This window comes from Leptopilina boulardi, unplaced genomic scaffold (assembly GCF_019393585.1).
Source record: "Leptopilina boulardi isolate dan_hultmark-lab unplaced genomic scaffold, ZJU_Lbou_2.1 LbouV2_351, whole genome shotgun sequence".
Taxonomy (NCBI): domain Eukaryota; kingdom Metazoa; phylum Arthropoda; class Insecta; order Hymenoptera; family Figitidae; genus Leptopilina; species Leptopilina boulardi.
Genome location: NW_026137920.1, coordinates 409,929 through 429,378, shown reverse-complemented (window position 1 = coordinate 429,378; position 19,450 = coordinate 409,929). Strand labels below are relative to the sequence as shown.

Genomic DNA, 19,450 nt, shown 5'->3' with positions numbered 1-19,450 from the left:
GGCCTCATGGGAACCAATGCGACGTGTACGCAACGCAAACATTTAGGAACCTATTGGAGAAAGGCCTTTAAATTATATCTATATATATATATATATAAAAAACGTATCGCAAATGCGGACCGCTCGCTCAGTTTTCGGTGAGTGTAAAATCAGCAGTATGAACATAACCAAAAATTTAAATTCTAACAATTTGGAAAACCATTGTTGATCAAAACAATTGGGCTTTCAGATTCAATGGATTAAATTAATGTGAAAACTTAATATATTTAGTGAAGAAGAGAAAATTACGTTAAAAAATACTTTAGTTAAATTGATTTTTAGAGTTCAGTGGTTACATTTCTTATAAGATCATATTAATAACATGAGATAATTATTAGTAACGTTACAGTGATTGTGATATTTTTTCAATTTTTATATTTAAAAATTTGTTAATTTTACAATGGCCGTGTGTATTGCTGTTATCGGTAAGGATGTAAGTATGACAATTTTTATATTTTTGTAGGTTACGAAATGAAAGATCTAATTGTTTTACGAAGTGCCTATTTCTACGCTAACGTAAGCTGATATTTCAAAACTAAACCTACGCGAAGTGACAGCGAAATGAAAAATTAACGTAAACCGATCTCCCAAAACTAAACCTACGCGAAATGAAAAAAGTTTCGAAAAGTGACACCCGTGGGGTAAGTTTCACTTTTCACTTATCGTAAAAAAAAAATTCACCATTATTCAGGATCCAACGAATTTCGCAAAATACTTTCGGCCATATCCACCCCCTCTCGCCAAGGTTTTTTTAAAAAGAAAAGCGAGCAGTACTTTACGCTTACGTTTACTATTTTGCATTCACATGTTTTTTACTACGCTAGTGTAATGATGAAGTGTATTTACACTTCGCGTAACTATAGTTTTGGAAATCAGTTTACGTTAGCGTAGGTATAGAGCCAGCGATTATTTTATTAATTAATTGTTCTGTATTTATGAATATATTTATATTATATTCAAATTTCATATTCATTTTTGGTTATAATTATATAAATCAAAATCTTATTCCTATATTTATTGATATTTTTATTTGTTGAATTCATTATTAAGTATTAATTATATTTTAAATATTATTAATTAAAAATTTTATTTTATTAATAGAACTCTCCCAAATATATAAGATGTGTAAATGAAACGGATGAATTAAAATTTCACTACAAAGTTCACACATCTATTGATATTATAGAGGAAAAATTAAATGTTGGAAACAAAATTGCAAATGATGTTAGAGAATTATTTCTCGGAATGCTTTATTCCACAGAAGATTATAAAATGTAAGTTTAAAATTTAAAAATTTAATACTTTTAAATATTAAGATTTCTACTTTTTTCCCTTCGTAATTTTAAAAATTGTACTGGAATTTTTCAGTTTTTAAAACAATTTTCCAGTTTTAAAACATAATGTTTTATTATTAATTTCATCTTAATTTCGTAAATTAAATTGTTATTTCATTTTTTTAAATTGAAGTAAAAATTTAAGTTTTTAAAATATTTTTAAAAATCATTCACGTATTAAATAATATTTTTTTAAAATAAAAGTTATTAAATTAATTAACTCTTTGAAATTCTAGATCTATTCTTTTTATTATAATTTTATGAATTAAATAAAATTAAAAAATCTTCTCTGTACTAATTTGGATTTCTTTAATACAATATTGAGTGCATTCACTATGTCATTATGAAAGATACTCTTATAAATACAAATAACATTGCTAGCTAGTTCTTATTTTTGGTATCATCAAAGTTTGTGCAACGATTGTTAAAATTTTTTCTTTTCAATTTTTTTCTATTTTTAAAACCCGTGTACATTACAAATTAATAAATAATTAATAACAAATTTTTATTTTATTAAAGAAAAGGGAATAAGTAACGAATAATTATATTATGTGGTAGTCCACGAAAAAATTCACTACTTTTAGGAGCACCCTCACTGATTTATTTGAAACTTGTCAGTATTAACAATAACCCTCCACAACAAATATCATCACTAAATACCGTTCAACAAAAACATTTTTTATCATTACCATATATCCAATCCTGATCAGAAAAAAATCTCTAAATTGTTAAAAAAAGAACAAATTAATTCATCTTTTAAAACAACTAACGGTCTATCAAATATTTTCACAAGTAAGAAAGATAAATTAACGAAATAACAAAATTCCGATATAGTTTACTCAATTCCATGCAAAGATTGTCAACGACCATATATAGGACAAACAAAAAGATGTTTCAAAAATAGAATATATGAACATAAAAGAAATTACCTAAAAGCATATGATAAACAAACTGCCCGGCTGAAAAAACTTGTACAAGAAAATGTACATTTTCTTGTACATGTTCAAATAATATTCTTGAACAAGTTCAGCATCCGGAATTGAGACATGTTCTTGTACCAGAACTTGTACAAGATCCTAGACAAGAAAATGTACATGTTCTTGTACCTATTTTTTTGTACAGGTTTCATGTACATTTTCTTGTACCAGATGTGGAATATGTTCTTGTACATGTTCATTTATGTTTTTTAAATTAAAAATTAAAAACTTTAAAGGCTGCGAAGTAGTTTTCTTAAGCCTTTACAGCTGCACAATAATTTTTAGCATGCATAAGTGAAGAGTAATTACCCGGCTGGAAAAACTTGTACAAGAAAATGTACAATTTCTTGTACATGTTCATTAATGAACTTGTACATTTTCTTGTACATGTTCAAGTAATGTTCTTGAACAAGTTCAGCATCCGGAATTGAGACATGTTCTTGTACAAGATCCTGAACAAGAAAATATACTTGTACAAGAAAATGTACATGTTCTTGTACATATTTTTTGTGCAGGTTTCATGTAAATTTTCTTATACCAGATGTGGAACATGTTCTTGTACATGTTCATTTATGTTTTTTAAATTAAAAATGAAAAACTTTAAAGGCTGCGCAGTACCCGGCTGAAAAAACTTGTACAAGAAAATGTACAAGTTCTTGTACATGTTCATTAATGAACTTGTCCATTTTCATGTACATGTTCAAGTAATGTTCTTGAACAAGTTCAGCATCCGGAATTGAGACATGTTCTTGTACCAGAACTTGTACAAGATCCTGGACAAGAAAATATACTTGTAAAAGAAAATGTACATGTTCTTGTACATATTTTTTTGTGCAGGTTTCATGTACATTTTCTTGTACCAGATGTAAAAGATATTCTTGTACAGGTTCATTGATATTTTTTAAATTTAAAATTTTTAACTTTAAAGGCTGCGCAGTAGTTTTCTTAAGCTTCTACAGCTGCGCAATAATCTTTAGCATGCATAAGTGAAGAGTCTTAATAATTACAACTTATTAAAATTTCAAATTTTTCTTAAAAACATTTTTAAACAAATGTTCTTGTACAAGAATATAAACGTGTTCATGTAAAAGTACTTGTACATGAAACCTGCACAAAAAATAGGTACAAGAACATGTACATTTTCTTGTACAAGTATATTTTTTGTCCAGGATCTTGTACAAGTTCTGATACAAGAACCTGTCTCAATTCCGGATGCTGAACTTGTTTAAGAACATTACTTTAACATGTACAAGAAAATGTACAAGTTCATTATTGAACATGTACAAGAACTTGTACATTTTCTTGTACAAGTTTTTACAGCCGGGTAGTTTTCTTGAGCCTTTACAGCTGCGCAATAATTTTTAGCATGCATAAGTGAAGAGTCTTCATAATTATAACTTATTAAAATTTCAAATTTTTTTCAAAAACATTTTTAAACAAATGTTCTTGTACAAGAACATAAACGTGTTCATGTAAAAGTACTTGTACATGAAACCTGCACAAAAAATATGTACAAGAACATGTACATTCTCTTGTACAAGTATATTTTCGTATCCATGATCTTGTACAAGTTCTGGTACAAGAATATGTCTCAATTCCGGATGCTGAACTTGTTAAAAACATTACTTGAACATGTACAAGGAAATGTACAAGTTCATTAATGAACATGTACAAGAAAATGTACAAGTTCATTAATGAACATGTACAAGAACTTGTACATTTTCTTGTACAAGTTTTTTCAGCCGGGTATAGCTTATTAAAATTTCAAATTTTTTTCAAAAACATTTTTAAACAAATGTTCTTGTACAAGAACATAAACGTGTTCATGTAAAAGTACTTGTACATGAAACCTGCACAAAAATCTGTACATTTTCTTGTCCAGGATCTTGTACAAGTTCTGATACAAGAACATGTCTCAATTCTGGATGCTGAACTTGTTCAAGAACATTGTTTGAACATGTACAAGAAAATGTACAAGTTCATTAATGAACATGTACAAGAACTTGTAAATTTTCTTGTTCAAGTTTTTTCAGCCGGGTGCACTCACAAAACATATTGATAAACATAATCATACCTCATGACCCTTTTTTTAAAAAAATTAATTTCAAAGAAATTTATTGGTCGATTTTAGTGATCTAAAAGGCATTCTTCTCTGTCTTAAACCATAGTTTTATTTATATTTTTTGGTGCAAAAAAAATTGTTTATTTACAATCAATTAGTAAAAAACCATGAAAACAATCGAATTTCAAAATGAAAAAAATAGCTTCATATACTTAAAACCCTTCTGAATAATATTCCGTCGAGGAAAAAAATGGCACGCTTTCGACAATTGGTTTATTTAAACATTTTTGACAGCGCTCATGGCGCATGTAGTACGTAGTGACAGGCGCAGCGTTACGTTCCGCTAGAACTCTAATGTACGTATTCTATTCTACAAAGTCTGTAGAATAATTAATTTTATTATTAAATTATAATTTTCAAATGTTGTTTTAAAAATAATGTTTCAAATTTGAGTTTACATATTATTATTATTAATCTTATTATTGGGTAAGACTTCGTCAGAAATATCACAATTTGCAAGGGGTCTTTGGATTTATCTGTAATTTTGCAAAATTGTAGTATTGGATATAAGAAATGGAAGTTCCAAAGGATTTTTGAAAATTTTCAAAATTGTAAATGTTACGCCATATTGAAATTTTTGACAGTTATTTTTTAAACATTAATATTTCTGAAACAATTAATTGGATCTCAATAAAATTTTAATGTTATTGTTCAAAAAACATATCCTTTCAAAGTGTTATGTAGTTGAAAGAAATTTTGAAATTTGACCCAAAAAATGTCGAAATTTTTTTTAATCGTTTAATACATAATAATAATAATAATCCCTGCCGATGGTGGTCCGCTGCCAAGAATCATGTATATCATGGATATTCTTGGTTGACCTTGTCGTGGTGGTGGGGCTTTTACTAAAGGACAACCAATAACCAGGGTGGTTCCCTGACCAAATAAGCCCAAACATCCCACGTTACGGGAAAAATACAATATGGAAATTACAAATAATAATAAATTACTCCAAGTGGGTACCTTAGAAGAGGGTAATCCCGCCACTGGTTCTGATCGAGTGAAAGCCTCGGTAGCCGGTGCAGGCTCCACGGATTTTGGGGGGGGGCAAAAACAAAGAAGGAACGAAGAGTTGTCGAGTAGCTTCGAAGTGAATGTTGCTGAACAGTTTGAAATCATTCCACAAGTCTTGGAAAGTATGCGCCAGGCTTGTAAGAAGCAAAAAAACATTAGTAAGGGCGTTCAAGAAGGAATGGCTGCTTTGGGGAAGGCGTTCGATATAATTCGCAATAACTTGCGTTTTATTCCCGAGCCCGTCATAGTCCCGGAGCAGCGAAATTCAAATTCTGGAACGCCCGTACTGAAGGTCAGTGCAGCAAAGGATCTGCATGATCAAAGGGACGGTAAAAAACGTCGCAGAGATGGAACTAGCCCAGATGCAAGTCCCCAGCCGGTGACTCCAACAGAAAAGAGGGTTAAGCGTAAGGAGGCTCCTGCGCAAACTCCTCAATTACTGGATGGAACTAATGAGGTACAATTGGAGGTGGCTCCTAAACCAACATACTTTGATGTAGCCTCAGGTAAAGTCCCGGCGAAGGGTGACGACTTCAGGGTCGTCACAAATAAAAAAAAGGAGGCAAAAAAGAAAAAGCTTCTAAAAAAGAAAAAAATAAAGAGCTTCAGGGTCGCCCTTCTAGGCTCAGGACTACGGAGGCAGTGAAGATATCGGCGAGGCACCCAGAGTCCTACGCCGAAATCCTTACTATAATGAAAACTGCAGTGAGGCCAGAAGAGTCTGTTACCGAGGTCCTGAGGATTAGAAGAACTCTAAAGAAGAAGGTTCTTCTAGTAGTTAAGAAAGGAGGAGAGACCTCCAAGTTTGCAGGAGCTTTGACCTCTGCTTTGCTCGACAAGGCTGAGGTTACGGCTCTTGTTAATAGAAGGACCATCGAGATAAAGGATCTCGACGAATTCACTCCGTGGATGACGTGTTTTCAGCCTTGAAAAAGGAGTTGGGCAAGTCCGACTTGGAAATGACGTGTCGACTCTTGCCACGTTTTAGTGGAACAAAGGTGGCACTGGTCCGTCTTGCTGTGGCGGATACTGATGCTCTTTTGAGGATGGGAAAAGTACGAATTGGCTGGATAAACGCACCAATTCGTACGCATCTGGAAGTGACAAGGTGTCACAGGTGCCTTGTCTACGGACACATAATCCGAACCTGCAAAGGCCGCGACAGGACTAATAACTGTCGAAAGTGTGGTGGGGAGGGCCATTTCGCGAAGAGCTGTCCGGTGCAACATCCCAAGTGCTTGACATGTGCCGACTTCGAGACGACCGAAACGGACCATGTAAGTGGAAAAGTTTCCTGTCCGGTTTACAGGGAGGAACTGGAGAGGATTAAAAGGGCAAATCCTTAAAGCTTCTTCAGGTCAACCTGCATACAAGTAAGGATGCACAGGTCCTCCTGATGCAAACAGCCAGGGAAAATGAGATCGATATCCTGTTCTGCAGTGAGCAGTATCGAGGAGGCGATCTCGCTCCCTGGTATCAGGACAAGGCGAAGAGAGCCGCCATCAAGGTGTGCAACCCAGAATTGCGGGTTAACAAGTTCCTCGAGACGAGCAGTGGATTTGTTTGGGTGGAGGTGGCTAACATACGTATGTATAGCTGCTACTTCTCGCCAAATGATCCACTGACAGACTTCGAATCCGATATACAGGACCACGAATCGAGCCTACGAGATTCCAAGTTGGATGTTCTCGTCACTGGCGACTTTAATGCAAAGTCTCCAGAGTGGGGCGAGACGAGGCTCGATAAAAGAGGAATTCTGATCAGTAGCATCCGGACATGAATGGTTCCTGTCCAAAAGATCTTTTTCATTTAGACATTACTCTTTGCTGTCTGGACATGAACCATTCCTGTCTAGAAAGTTTTCAGTGATGTCTTAGACATTAATGAATCGGACAGTAGTGAAGGATGTCTGGTCAGGAACCACTCATAACACAGGCACACAAAAAGTAAAAAGTTGTCTGGCCGAGACACTACACTATTCTATTTCCATGTATTTTTTCCCGCTGAATCCGAATCCGAAGTCAGAATTGTCAGATTGGTTTTTAGTTTTGAGATAAACTCAAAAAACTGCTCAGAAAGAAAAATAAAATCAAAAAGTGAAAAAATTTATGAATGACACTGAGCTAGTGTAATTCTATGTATTTTTTGTCACTGAATCCGAATCCAAAGTCAGAAATGTTAGATTCGCTCAAAGTTTTAAGATAATTGCAAAAAACTCAAGTGACCTAAAACTTAAATTCAGTTTATTGGAATTATCTTCAAAATTTGAGCCAATCTGGCAATTCTGACTTCGAATTCGGATTCATCACGAAAAAATAAAAAGAAATACACTATCGTATTGTTTTGGAAAAAAAAATTATCTGTGCCCCTTATTCAGGATTTTTATTAGTTTTTGGCGATTAGCTCAAAGAAATTTTTTTTTGCCGAAACACTACGATAGTGCATTTTCATGTATTTTTTTTACGCTGAATCCGAATTCGAAGTCGGAATTAAGGGGCCGCATTCCATAAGGAGTTATAGATGTTCAAGACGTCGCAGAGTTGGCCCCTAGAATAAATGCAATATAGAGATTGCAAATTTCAACCAATTTAAATAAATTTTTTTTTAATTAAAGGTAAAGTAATCGACTACATATTAATCATCTTAAATTTGGCAAAAAATTCTGTTGTTTAAATATTTAATTAACAAAATAAAATATAATTTTCATGAACTTTTGGAGAATGATATTTTTCATAAACAGATAAAATTTCATTTTAAAAGTTCATAAATCACTTAAGCAGCAATTAAAATGAACTTTTTTTGTAATATTACAGTAAAAAAACATTAATGTATTTGTTATAAACAAATAAGTTAATAAATTTTTAAAAGTCGATGAATCTGGCTTAAATTAATTACTTGGGGGTTTTCGAGGTCGCTGATTACGAATATGACATTAGTTTTTCAAAATTCAAAATAACGGGTCCAAAATCCTATTTCGGACGATAGCCAGTGTTTCATTGAACCTAAATGGCTTTGGTTTTTGTGATTTGGATTATTCTTCTATCAATAGTCATCAGCGCAGATACAACACGTCTTTTTTCCATGATATTTTAATGGTGTAAAAGTAAATCAATAAATTTGTTATAATAACTAAAAAAATTATTTTCCTACAGTTTATGTATGTTATATTAAGCTCAAAAAATGTAGATCAATATATTCCTTAGGGATAAAAAAATTATAGGAAATAGCTTTATTTTGGTGCGTGAGGTTAATGTCACACATAGATGCTAAAGAGATTAACAACAATATCTGAATTATTTTTTTGGATAAAAATATGTAATAAATAAGTCTTTTATGATTTTGAATATTTTTTACTAAATACATGATAAAAGCTGATGCACGCAGCAATGTTACGTCTCAAATAGAGGAATAATTAACGAAATAATATTTTATTTTATTTATGGCCGCTCGGTGATTCAGTGAATTGCTGTTTCATTTACAGAGCAGCAGGCTCTGAACTAAGGGTACAGGAAAGAAAGAGAATAGTGATTTTTAATGACAAGGTTACAAATTTATTTAGACAAACATTTTGGGATGTCCGTTACTGTGAAGCGCTCTCTGTTGAAAATATTTTTAACCCTTGAAAGTAGGATGTTTGTCAATTTTTGTCCAGTTTAAACCATTCTTGAAATAAGGAGAAGTCATCATTCCACTGCAACAAGGAATGTAAAGGTTACTACAAATTTTTATAAAGAGTTAGAAAGGATTTAGAAAAAAAGTTTTACAAATTACCTTGAAAATTTAGATATAAGATCCAACCTTTAATCTAACCTTCAATTTAAAAAAAATTTTATTTAAATTGGTTGAAATTTCCGATGTCTACATTGCATTTACGGAATGCGGCCCCTCAATTGACAGATTGGCTCAAATTTTGAAGATAATTCCAAAAAACTGATTTCGAGTATTTTGAGTTTTTGTTACTTGAGTTTTTTTGCAATTATCTCAAAAAATTGAGCGAATCTAACAATTCTGACTTGGGATTCGGATTCAGCGGGAAAAATACATGGAAATAGATTAATGTAGTGTCTCGGCCAAATAGGGGTGCGTTCACGTAACTCTCACCCACACTCTCACTCAAAAATTTTTCTCTCTCACTCTCACACTCACTCAAAAATTTTTCACTATCATTCTTACTCTCATTCAAAAATTCTTCACTTTCACTTCCCACTTCCACTCAAAAATTTTTCATTATTACTTTCACTCTCACTCAAAAATTTTTCAATCTCACTTTCATTCTCACTCAAATATTTTTCTCTCTCACTCTCACCCTCACTCTTACTCTTTTCCAAAAATTTTTCACTCTCACTCTCACTCACTCAAAAATTTTTCACTAAAACTTTCACTCAAAAATTATTCCCTCTTACTCTCACTTAAAAATATTTACTCTTACTTTCACTCAAAAAGTTTTCACTCTCATTTTCAATAAAAAATTTTCCCTGTCACATTCATTGTAAATAGAAATTTTTTTCTCTAACTCTCACATTAAAATTTGTCTCTCTCACTTTCACTCAAAAATTCTTCCCTTTCACTTACAATTTTCAGCTTAACTAAAAAATTCCTTTTCATTTCAATTCAGAAAAATTTCACTCGGACTCCCACACATAATTTCATTTTCACTTTCGAACAAAAATTTTCACCTTTACTCCAACATTCACTATAATTTTTTCTCGCATTTTCAATTACACTTTGAAAAAATTTTCAATTTCATGAAATTTTTTTTGTTTTCACACTCACTTTATCACTTTCAATTTTATTAAAAAAAAATTTTTCTTACTTAATCTTACACTCTTACTTTACCTTTTACTAAAGTTTTAACACTCTCTGATACTCTCTTTCAATTTTACTATTTAATCTGAAAATACGTACCTTTTTTGTCTTCGTATAATGTAACAGTATATACTTATATAAACAATAGAATTTAACACTATTAAAAAATAACAATTTTTAGTTCAAATAAAATTGAATTGATTCGCAGTTATGTGACGAATTATTAATTTTAATATTAATCGTAATTAATAATAATATTAATTTTAATAATACAATAAAAAATTAAATAAAAAAATACTTAAATAATAATAAATAAATTTATAATAAACTTGTGATTACTGAAAATGAGTGACAGAAAGAGTGAAACTTTTTTGAGAGAAAGTGAGAGTGAAAAATTTTTGAAAGAAAGGGAGAGTGAAAAATTTTTAAGCGAAAGTGAGAGTGAAAATTTATTGAGTCAAAGTAAGAGTGTGAGTGAAAATTTTTAGAGTAAAAGTAAGGATAAGAGTTAAAATCTTTTAAAGTGAGAGTAAAAATTTTTTCAGTGACAGTGAGAGTGAAATTTTTTTTAAAGAACGTGAAAGTGAGAGAGAAAATTTATTGAGTGAATGTGAAAGTTAGAGTGAAAAATTTTTGAATGAGAGTGAGAATGATAGTGAAAAATTTGAGTGAGAGTGAGAGAAAAAAATTTTTGAGTGAAAGAGAAGGATAGTGAAAAATTTTTGAGTGAGAGTGAGTGCGAGAGAGATAAATTTTTGAATGAGAGTGAGAGTAAGATTGAGAGTTAAAAATTTTTGAGTGAGAGTGAGAATGAGAGAAAAATTTTTAAGTGAGAGTGAGAGTGAGAATGAGAGAGGAAAATTTTTGAGTGAGAGTGAGAAAGAAAAATTTTTGAGTGAGAGTGAGAGAGAAAAATTTTTGAGTGAGAGTGAGAGAGAAAAATTTTTAAGTGAGAGTGAGAGTGTTTTTTCAGTTTCAACTCAAAATTAAAGTGTATTTTCTTTTTATCCTGTAAATTATCATTTTCAGTAGAAAAAGAAATTGCCTTTCAAAAAACAATAAGTGATAACAATATAACTTTAACCCTTTCATGGCCAGTGGGACACATACGTCCCACCTACTTCAAAAAATCATAACTTTCTTAAAACTTAATCGATTAACTCCACTAAGATCTCATTTTGAAGGGGAGGGATAGAGTAACAAATGTAAATACATGTATTTTTTTAAAAAACTACCCTCTTTGAAATACACCCCTTCAAAAAACCCGAAAAATGAGAAAAATGAAAAAAAAGGTATAAATTTCAGAAGAAATTTTTTTTTCAGGCTTTCATAGTAACATATGTTTAAAAATATTGCAACCTTTGTAAAAAAAAATTAATATTAAAAATTCAACCCGAGGGTGCAGAAAAATAACTAAAACTACCCCTAAAAACCAAAACCTTTAAAAATTAATAAATTCGCTTGAAAATTGTTACTTGGGGGTTTTCGGGGTCGCTGATTACGAATCCGATGTCCGTTTTCAAAAATTCAAAATGGCGGATCCAAAATGGCGACCGATAATTATAAAAATTTACTAGATTCCCGTGAAACTTATCACTCGGGGGTTTTCGGGGTCGCTGATTACGAATCCGATGTCCGTTTTCAAAAATTCAAAATGGCGGAACCAAAATGGCGACCGATAATTATAAAAATTTACTACATTCGCGTGAAACTTATCACTCGGGGGTTTTCGGGGTGGCTGATTACGAATCCGATGTCCGTCTTTAAGAATTCAAAATGGCGGATCCAATATGGCGACCGATAAATATAAAAATTCACTAGATTCATGTGAAACTTGTCACTTGCGGGGTTTTCGGGGTCGCTGATTACGAATCCGATATCAGATTTAGAAAATTGAAAATGGCGGATCCAATATGGCGGACGAAATGATTAACTTTCATTAGATTCATCTGAAACTTATTACTCAGGGGTTTTCGGGGTCGATAATTACGAATATGATGTCAGTTTTTAAAATTGCAAAATAATGCTGGTGTCATTATTGCCTATTAATTTTGTAGCTTTTAGTGCCTGTTGTTAGGAGTTTAGTATGAAAATGAAAATTACAGACCCAGGCTCAATCGGTGAGGTAGTGGGAGAACGCTACACAGAGAAAACGAAACGACGCGCTGATTGCCTTATAACAGCAGTTCCACATGGGAGCTTCTTTGCTACTGTCGTACCCCCCCCCTTTCATTTACCCAATGCACTCCCCTCTACGCCATCGTGGAGGGGAGTGCATTGAGTATGTACTCAATGCATTTCTCAATATGATAATAATCAGTGAAAATTATTTTTTTGATTGTTGAAAACTGAATTCAGTATCTTATAACTTATAAATTAGGGGTGGATTTCAAGGGTAGGGGGTGAGTTTATTATTATTATCCATATCTGTGAAACATTGAAATACTTTTTTACAATTCAGAAGCACTTAGAATCCATATAATTTTTTTCATTTATTCACAAAAACATTTATCATTAAGGGGTGGTTATTTGACTTAAGGGTTGTTTTTCAGGGGTTGTTTATATTCAGTATTAATACTTAGTTATCATAGAAAATTTTTTTTTTCATATTTTCGAAAATCAGTGAAAATTATTTTTTTGATTGTTCCAAACTGAGAATAGTTATGAATTAGGGGTGGGCTTCAAGGGTAGGGGGTGAGTTTATTATTATTATTATTATTATTATCTATGTCTGTGTAACTTTCAAATAATTGTTTATAATTTAGAAGCAATTAGAATCTATAGATTTTTTTTAATCATTTACAAAAACTTTCACCGTCAAGGAATGATTATTTGACTTTAAGGGTGTTTTCAAGGGGTTATTGATCCTTTTCAATTTTTAAGCAACCAGGCAATGTTTATAAATAAATAAAAAGTAGATAAGAGCTGAAAAATATTTAATTCATCAATTTGGTTAAATATCAGTTTTTTGGGGTAGTAATGTACCGTGGGGGTGGTTTTAAGGGGTGAGACATGTTAAAAAAAATTTTTTTCTCATACTGAATACTTTAGTAATTAAATCTAATATACATTATAAGCCTAAAGTAACGACAAAAAACTCGGCCATTAAAGGGTTAAAAAAGTATATTTTATTTTCTTATGTGATTTGTATATAACCTGTGAAAACTGTTAATACATTTTAACTTTCATTTTTTTGTATTTTAAAACATGAACTTTATAATTTTTCTATCTTAAAACGTCATGCATCGACAAGCGGACGGGACATAACAAACACTATAGTGTTTGAGTTGAAAATTAGTTTTAAACAAGTAAAGAATTGCTAAAATATTAAGTGAGCCAATTATTGTAACATTGATGCCACTTTGGAATATCAAAGAATGCAACGTAAGGAATTTTTTAGTTCGTAAGTCATTTAATTTTATCATCTCGCTCAACAGTTATATTTATTTATTTAAATAACTTTGTTAATTAATAAATTATGAAAAATATGTTAGGAAGATATTTTAAGCTTCTCGTTATCCTGTATTTTGAGAAAAATACCAAACTCAATTATCTTCAACTATTTAAAAGATAAGGTCTTTTAAACTTTGGACTAACAAATTTAATATTGCCAAGTTTCAAACAAATCGATGAAAGTGCTCCGAAAAGTAATAAATTTATCGTGGACTACAACTTACAAAATAATAATAAATAATGAACTTGACATTTTCAGATACGGATATGCGGCTAATACAAAAATTAAATTTGTGATAGTTTTGCAGTCATCGAATGTAACGTTGAGAGATAACGAAGTCCGAATGGTAAGAAAAAATGTAATTCTTAATGTGTCTAAACATTCTTTGAATTTTAAGAAAATTATAATTATTCTGTTGCAGATTTTCCGAAAACTTCATGCTGCCTATTCAAATGCTGTATGTAATCCGTTTTACATACCTGGAGATCAAATTGATTCAAAGTAAATGCTTTTAATAATGAAGTAGAATATAACGATCACTTTGAACCAAGAAATTACGACAAATGAAAAACAGCCCGGGAAACCGAAAAATGACATAATTTTTTTTCTTGACCGAGAATTTTAATAGTTTTTAGTTAAAAGTGTTTTATTTAATTAAAAAAACTGGCATGTGTTTTGAAATTCGCACCTTTTAAATATAAATCATCGGAAATGTGCAAACGAAATTGATTTAGAACTTAAACTTAACCAAATGTCGGATTTTTCTCAAAATTCGGTAAATTGTAGTGATACTGGTGCTAAATTAGCGTATAAATTTTTAATATTTTTGTAAATAATTTACAATAACAAACTTTAACAATATTTTTTTGCTTTAATTATAACTTTTTCCTTACTAAAAATAGAGAAAAATGTTAAGAATGTTTTTTACATAAAAGACCTTAAACTTTAAGATAAACATTTTTTTAAATATTAATTTTTAAACAATTTGTTTATCATTTTTAAACTTGTTCTCCCTCTTTTTGAAGCGCGAAAAAAATCAAGAATATTGTATAAGGGGAGGTCCAAAATTTGAAATTTCTTTCTAGGGATTGGTTATGACTTATCGATCTAGTTTTTTTTCATAAATAAAGATAGGGAAGAGTGGAGTTGTGCACCGGGTTTTGTTTTTTGAACAAAACTATTATATAAAATTTTTTTGACTATTCCATTATATAGAACTTTTAGTACACGTACAAACACAACTTTTAGCATGATCAATTAATTAAAATTCAAAACGAAAGTAAAAATTTTGCTTGTTTTTCAGAAATATCCTCATTTTATATGAGGCATTTTACGTGTGATGTCCTAAGTTGAAAAATTGATTTCTCGAAAAAAGTGTAACTTTGGGGAAATTGTTGTACTACCTGATAATAAAATAACCCCAAAAAAATTTTGCCTTTTTTGAAATTTTGGGGAGATAGAGGGGGGTCAATTTTATCACTTTTCCGTGACACCGTCTACTATTTGAATTTTTGCTGTCTATAAATGCAATAAAAAAAAATGTTGGCAGGTATTTTTTTTGAAGGTTTTTTCATGCTCTTTCCAATGGTGAATTTTGTTTTTAAAAATTTATGAATTTTGACCTTCACTTTCTATAATTAAAAATAAATTTGCTATTTTCACTAAAATCGGTCCGTTTTTTTAAAATACATAATTGCAAACGAAAGCTGAGGTTTCTTCCGAACTGTATATAAATTTTCAGAATGCTGATTTTTTTTGTTTTCGAGATATTAAATGTCAAATATTTTATGACCGCGCGCGCCATTGTAAACAGCTACCGCGTCGCGGTATGAGTCGACCGCCTCGCCGCGCGCGCCTAATTAAAATCTTTGACATTTAATATCTCGAAAACAAAAAAAATCGGCATTCTGAAAATTTATATACAAATCGGAAAAAACCTCAGCTTTCGTTTGCAACTATGTATTTTAAAAAAACGGACCGATTTTAGTGAAAATAGCAAATTTATTTTTAATTATAGAAAGTCAAGGTCAAAATTCAAAAATTTTTAAAAACAAAATTCACCATTGGAAAGAGCATGAAAAAACCTTCAAAAAACATACCTGCCAACATTTTTTTTATTGCATTTATAGACAGCAAAAATTCAAATAGAAGGCGGTGTTTCAGGGAAAAGTGATAAAATTGACCCCCCTCTATCTCCCTCAAAATTTCAAAAAAGTCAAAATTTTTTTGGAGATATTTTATTATCAGGTAGTACAACAATTTCTTCAAGTTACACTTTTTTCGAGAAATCAATTTTTCAACTTAGGACATTACACGTAAAATGCCTCATATGTGGATTTACATGGGAACCTCCGTGGATTCTTATGTGGATCTGGGATTTCAAGTGGGTGTTTATAGAAAAACATCGTCAAAGACGTTCTCTTATTGAATCTCATGATGTACTTTTATGAATTTTAATAAAGTAAATATTTAAATAAATTTAAATTTCTTCGTTTCTGAAGAGGGCAGCTGTGCTGTTCAAACGTTAAAAAAATTGTTTTTATTTTGTCTTAATTCCTTGACTTCGAGCGATCATCATATTTTGCTTCAGTATTATAGACGACCAGGGAAATTATGGAACAAAAAACGCGATTTTTCAGTTTTTTCTTTACCAAAAATCTAAATTGTTAAATATTTTTTTTTAAATATTCAAATATGCTTCTGTCGGAAATTGTGCGACCTCTGCTTTTTCGATGACTACAAAACGGATTAAATCTTCAAAAATATTAAAACTGAAATTTGTTCCTCTTTATTTTCTAAAAGGTAATAAAATTCTGAATGAAATGACACCTTGACAAAGAGAATATGTTAATTATTGAATTAGATAACTAAAAAAAAACCCAATATTCAATGTTTTTACTATTATTTTTATTTATCTGGCAATAATTAATATTTTTCAACTTTCTTGAGCTCATTGGAATGGTATTTTGTTATACCATTTAAATTATTTAAAACAATTCATGTCCACATTCTTCCTTAGCGTATGCAAACCGTGAAAGTTGGCTCAAAAAAAGGCAAAAAATTATGATTAATATTTAAATGACAAAAAATGATCAGTAAAATGTGTAAATCTTAAATTTACTTACTTAAGTCAGAAAAGTTTAAGATGATCTATTTCTTGATTTTTAAACATTATATTTTGTTGTAGAATTGAATTTTAATTTTTTTACTTTTTTGAGCCCACTAGGAAAGAATGTAGACATGAATTGTTTTCAATAATTTGAATTGTATAACAAAATACCATTCCAATAAGCCCAAGAACTTTTAAAAATATTAATTTTTGACAGAGAAATAAAAAAATAGTAAAAATATTTAAAATTGAGTTTTTCTTATATATATAATTGAAAAATTAACATATTCTCTTTGTCAAGGTGTCATTTCTTTCAGAATTTTATTAGCTTTCAGAAAATAAAAAGGAAAACATTTTAGTTGTAATATTTTTGAAGATTTAATCCGTTTTGTAGTCATCGAAAAAGTAGAAGTCGCACAATTTTCGTCGGTAGTGTATATTGTGAACATCCTTCTAAATATTTCCTGCAAGTTTCATTAACAAAAATAAAATTTTTGGTGGAGCTATTTAAACTTAAATATTGTTCCATAATTGCCTTGCATTTTGGGCAATTATAGAAAAAATTGATATTTTAATTGTAATCGCAAGTATGACATATTTTTTTTATCTGTATATTAAGAAAACCATCTACAAATATTAAAGGATTTAAATTTATTCTTAATAAGCTCTTCAATTAACCTCGGAAAAAAGTTTTTAATTTAACATTCAAATTGTGTAAATATTAATAACTGTTATTTTTTTAGGCTGTTTCGCCTTGATCAAATTCAAACAGATTTATTCTATATTTGCTAACATAAAATCTTCATAAAAATACATAAAAACAAACCACTGAAACGTTAATTTTTATTCGTTTTTTTAAATACTCATTAAAAATGAGTGAACTAAACGCAAATATTCGCACAATTAAGTATAGTTACCGTTAATTCCTAATAAATTTTATTGAAAAGGTTTTCACTTTTTTGAAGTTTAACAATTTTTTTTTTTAGTTGCTAGTGACAATAAAAATAAAAACATTTAAGTTACTTTTTAGGCAAAATATTAAAATATTATTTAATCCTTTAACTGCCGATGGCAAAGATTTTGTCTGTCAAATCTTTGACATGGCAGTTAAAGTAAGAATCAAATTGAAACAATTTTCTAAAAAAATTGTACTTAAAAAAGTATTGCGAGTTTCATATATACCTCTGATGTTCCATAACTACCCCTGTCAACGATACAACTTAATGTTTTTAAATTTTATGTTATGGTTATATTACTTTGAAATTCACATTCTCCAAATCCATATTTTGTAAATTAATTATTTCTTCATTTCAGATCATTTGACTCATCAGTGATGTCAATAATGGGAATTGTATAATAATTAGGTATTACTTCATAGTTTTAAGAAATGTTATTTTTTATTTATTTATGTATTGTTTTGGAGAAATTTCATTATAATTCACCAAAGACATTGCTGCTGCCTATTTTGAAAAAAAATATGATACTTTGTAAAAAACATTTCAAATGATAAAATTCAATAAAAATGCAATAAACTTTAGAAAATAGAAATTTCTTCTTTAATAATTATTCACAACAGATAGTCTAAGTTATTTTGAGTCAGTTGGGGTAAATGGGGACAAAATGCCTATTTTTTACAAATTAGGTACGTAAGTTATGTACCTTCCTTTAGAAGGTAATATTTGCGGGTTTCTTTTGTAGTAAGTTGTTATTTACATTCCCTACACGGAGAGAAAAATCAAGACTTTATAGTATGAAAGACAATACTGCTACTCTGAAAAAAAAGTTAATTGAATCAAGTTGATGCATTTACTTGAGGTACTTTACTTGAAACAAGACCATATTTTCTTATTGGAAGAAATTTATTTTCTTGAGTCAAGTAATTTTGAGCATTGAGCAATGTTCTTGAAATAAGAAAATATGAGTTTCATACAAGTATATATAAGTATATATATAAGTATATATCTTACTGTTTCAAGCGAAATGTTTTACTTGCGTCAAGAACAGAGAAAGAATTGAGTCAAGAATATTATTTTCTCATGTCAAGTGATTTACGTTGAGTATACCCGACACTCGGGTTCAGTTCAAGTAAATATTTACTTGTATTGGAAAAATAAGTTGAACTCCATAAGCTTTCTCAAGTCAAGAAAATATTTTCTTGAGTTAATATATATATATGATCTTGACTTAATATATTTTACATTTCTTAGAAGTCAATAAACTTCTTAGACGAATTCCATATTTTCTTGGACCAAGAACATATGGTCTCCTCACAATATAAATACTATTTTGATTTAAATCTTGTCTTACTTGATCCAATATTGCAAAGATTTGAATGAATCAAATGAAACAATTGATTTGACTACATATATTCTCAGAACAAGAAAATATTTTCTTCCTTTAATGTATTTTACATTTGTTACAAGTTGATTAATATATTGCTCGAATTCCATATTTTCTTGGATCAAGAATATATGCTCTCGTCCCAAATATACTATCTCAAGACAATCGTTTACTTGAACCAATGCCGTAATTGACTTGTCCCTATTTAATTCCACGGTTTATTTGAAGCAAGTAAAATTTTCTTGATTCAATACT

The 19,450-nt window shown here is 30.2% G+C and overlaps 1 protein-coding gene across 2 annotated transcripts; it reads left to right on the top strand.

The window, feature by feature from the left end:
- Positions 1–91: 91 nt before the first annotated feature.
- On the top strand, positions 92–18,403 carry LOC127286254 (trafficking protein particle complex subunit 2-like protein). Of its 2 annotated transcripts, none has more exons than XM_051312628.1 (5): positions 92–472; positions 1,141–1,313; positions 14,005–14,092; positions 14,168–14,247; positions 15,050–16,230. In XM_051312628.1, exons 1-5 carry the CDS (start codon positions 440–442, stop codon positions 15,084–15,086), a joined length of 411 nt encoding a protein of 136 aa, XP_051168585.1. In that variant the 5' UTR covers positions 92–439; the 3' UTR covers positions 15,087–16,230. The 2 variants fall into 2 exon arrangements, with proteins under 2 accessions (XP_051168585.1, XP_051168583.1); XM_051312626.1 differs by lacking the exon at positions 15,050–16,230 and adding an exon at positions 18,170–18,403 and having other exon boundaries at positions 93–472.
- Positions 18,404–19,450: the final 1,047 nt, after the last annotated feature.

Coding starts and splice junctions, on each gene's coding strand:
- LOC127286254 (XM_051312626.1), top strand. CDS start 440: ATGGCCGTGTGTATTGCTGTTATCGGTAAGGAT. Junction 1,314..14,004: donor TCCACAGAAGATTATAAAAT/GTAAGTTTAAAA, acceptor TGACATTTTCAG/ATACGGATATGCGGCTAATA. Junction 14,093..14,167: donor GAGATAACGAAGTCCGAATG/GTAAGAAAAAAT, acceptor ATTCTGTTGCAG/ATTTTCCGAAAACTTCATGC.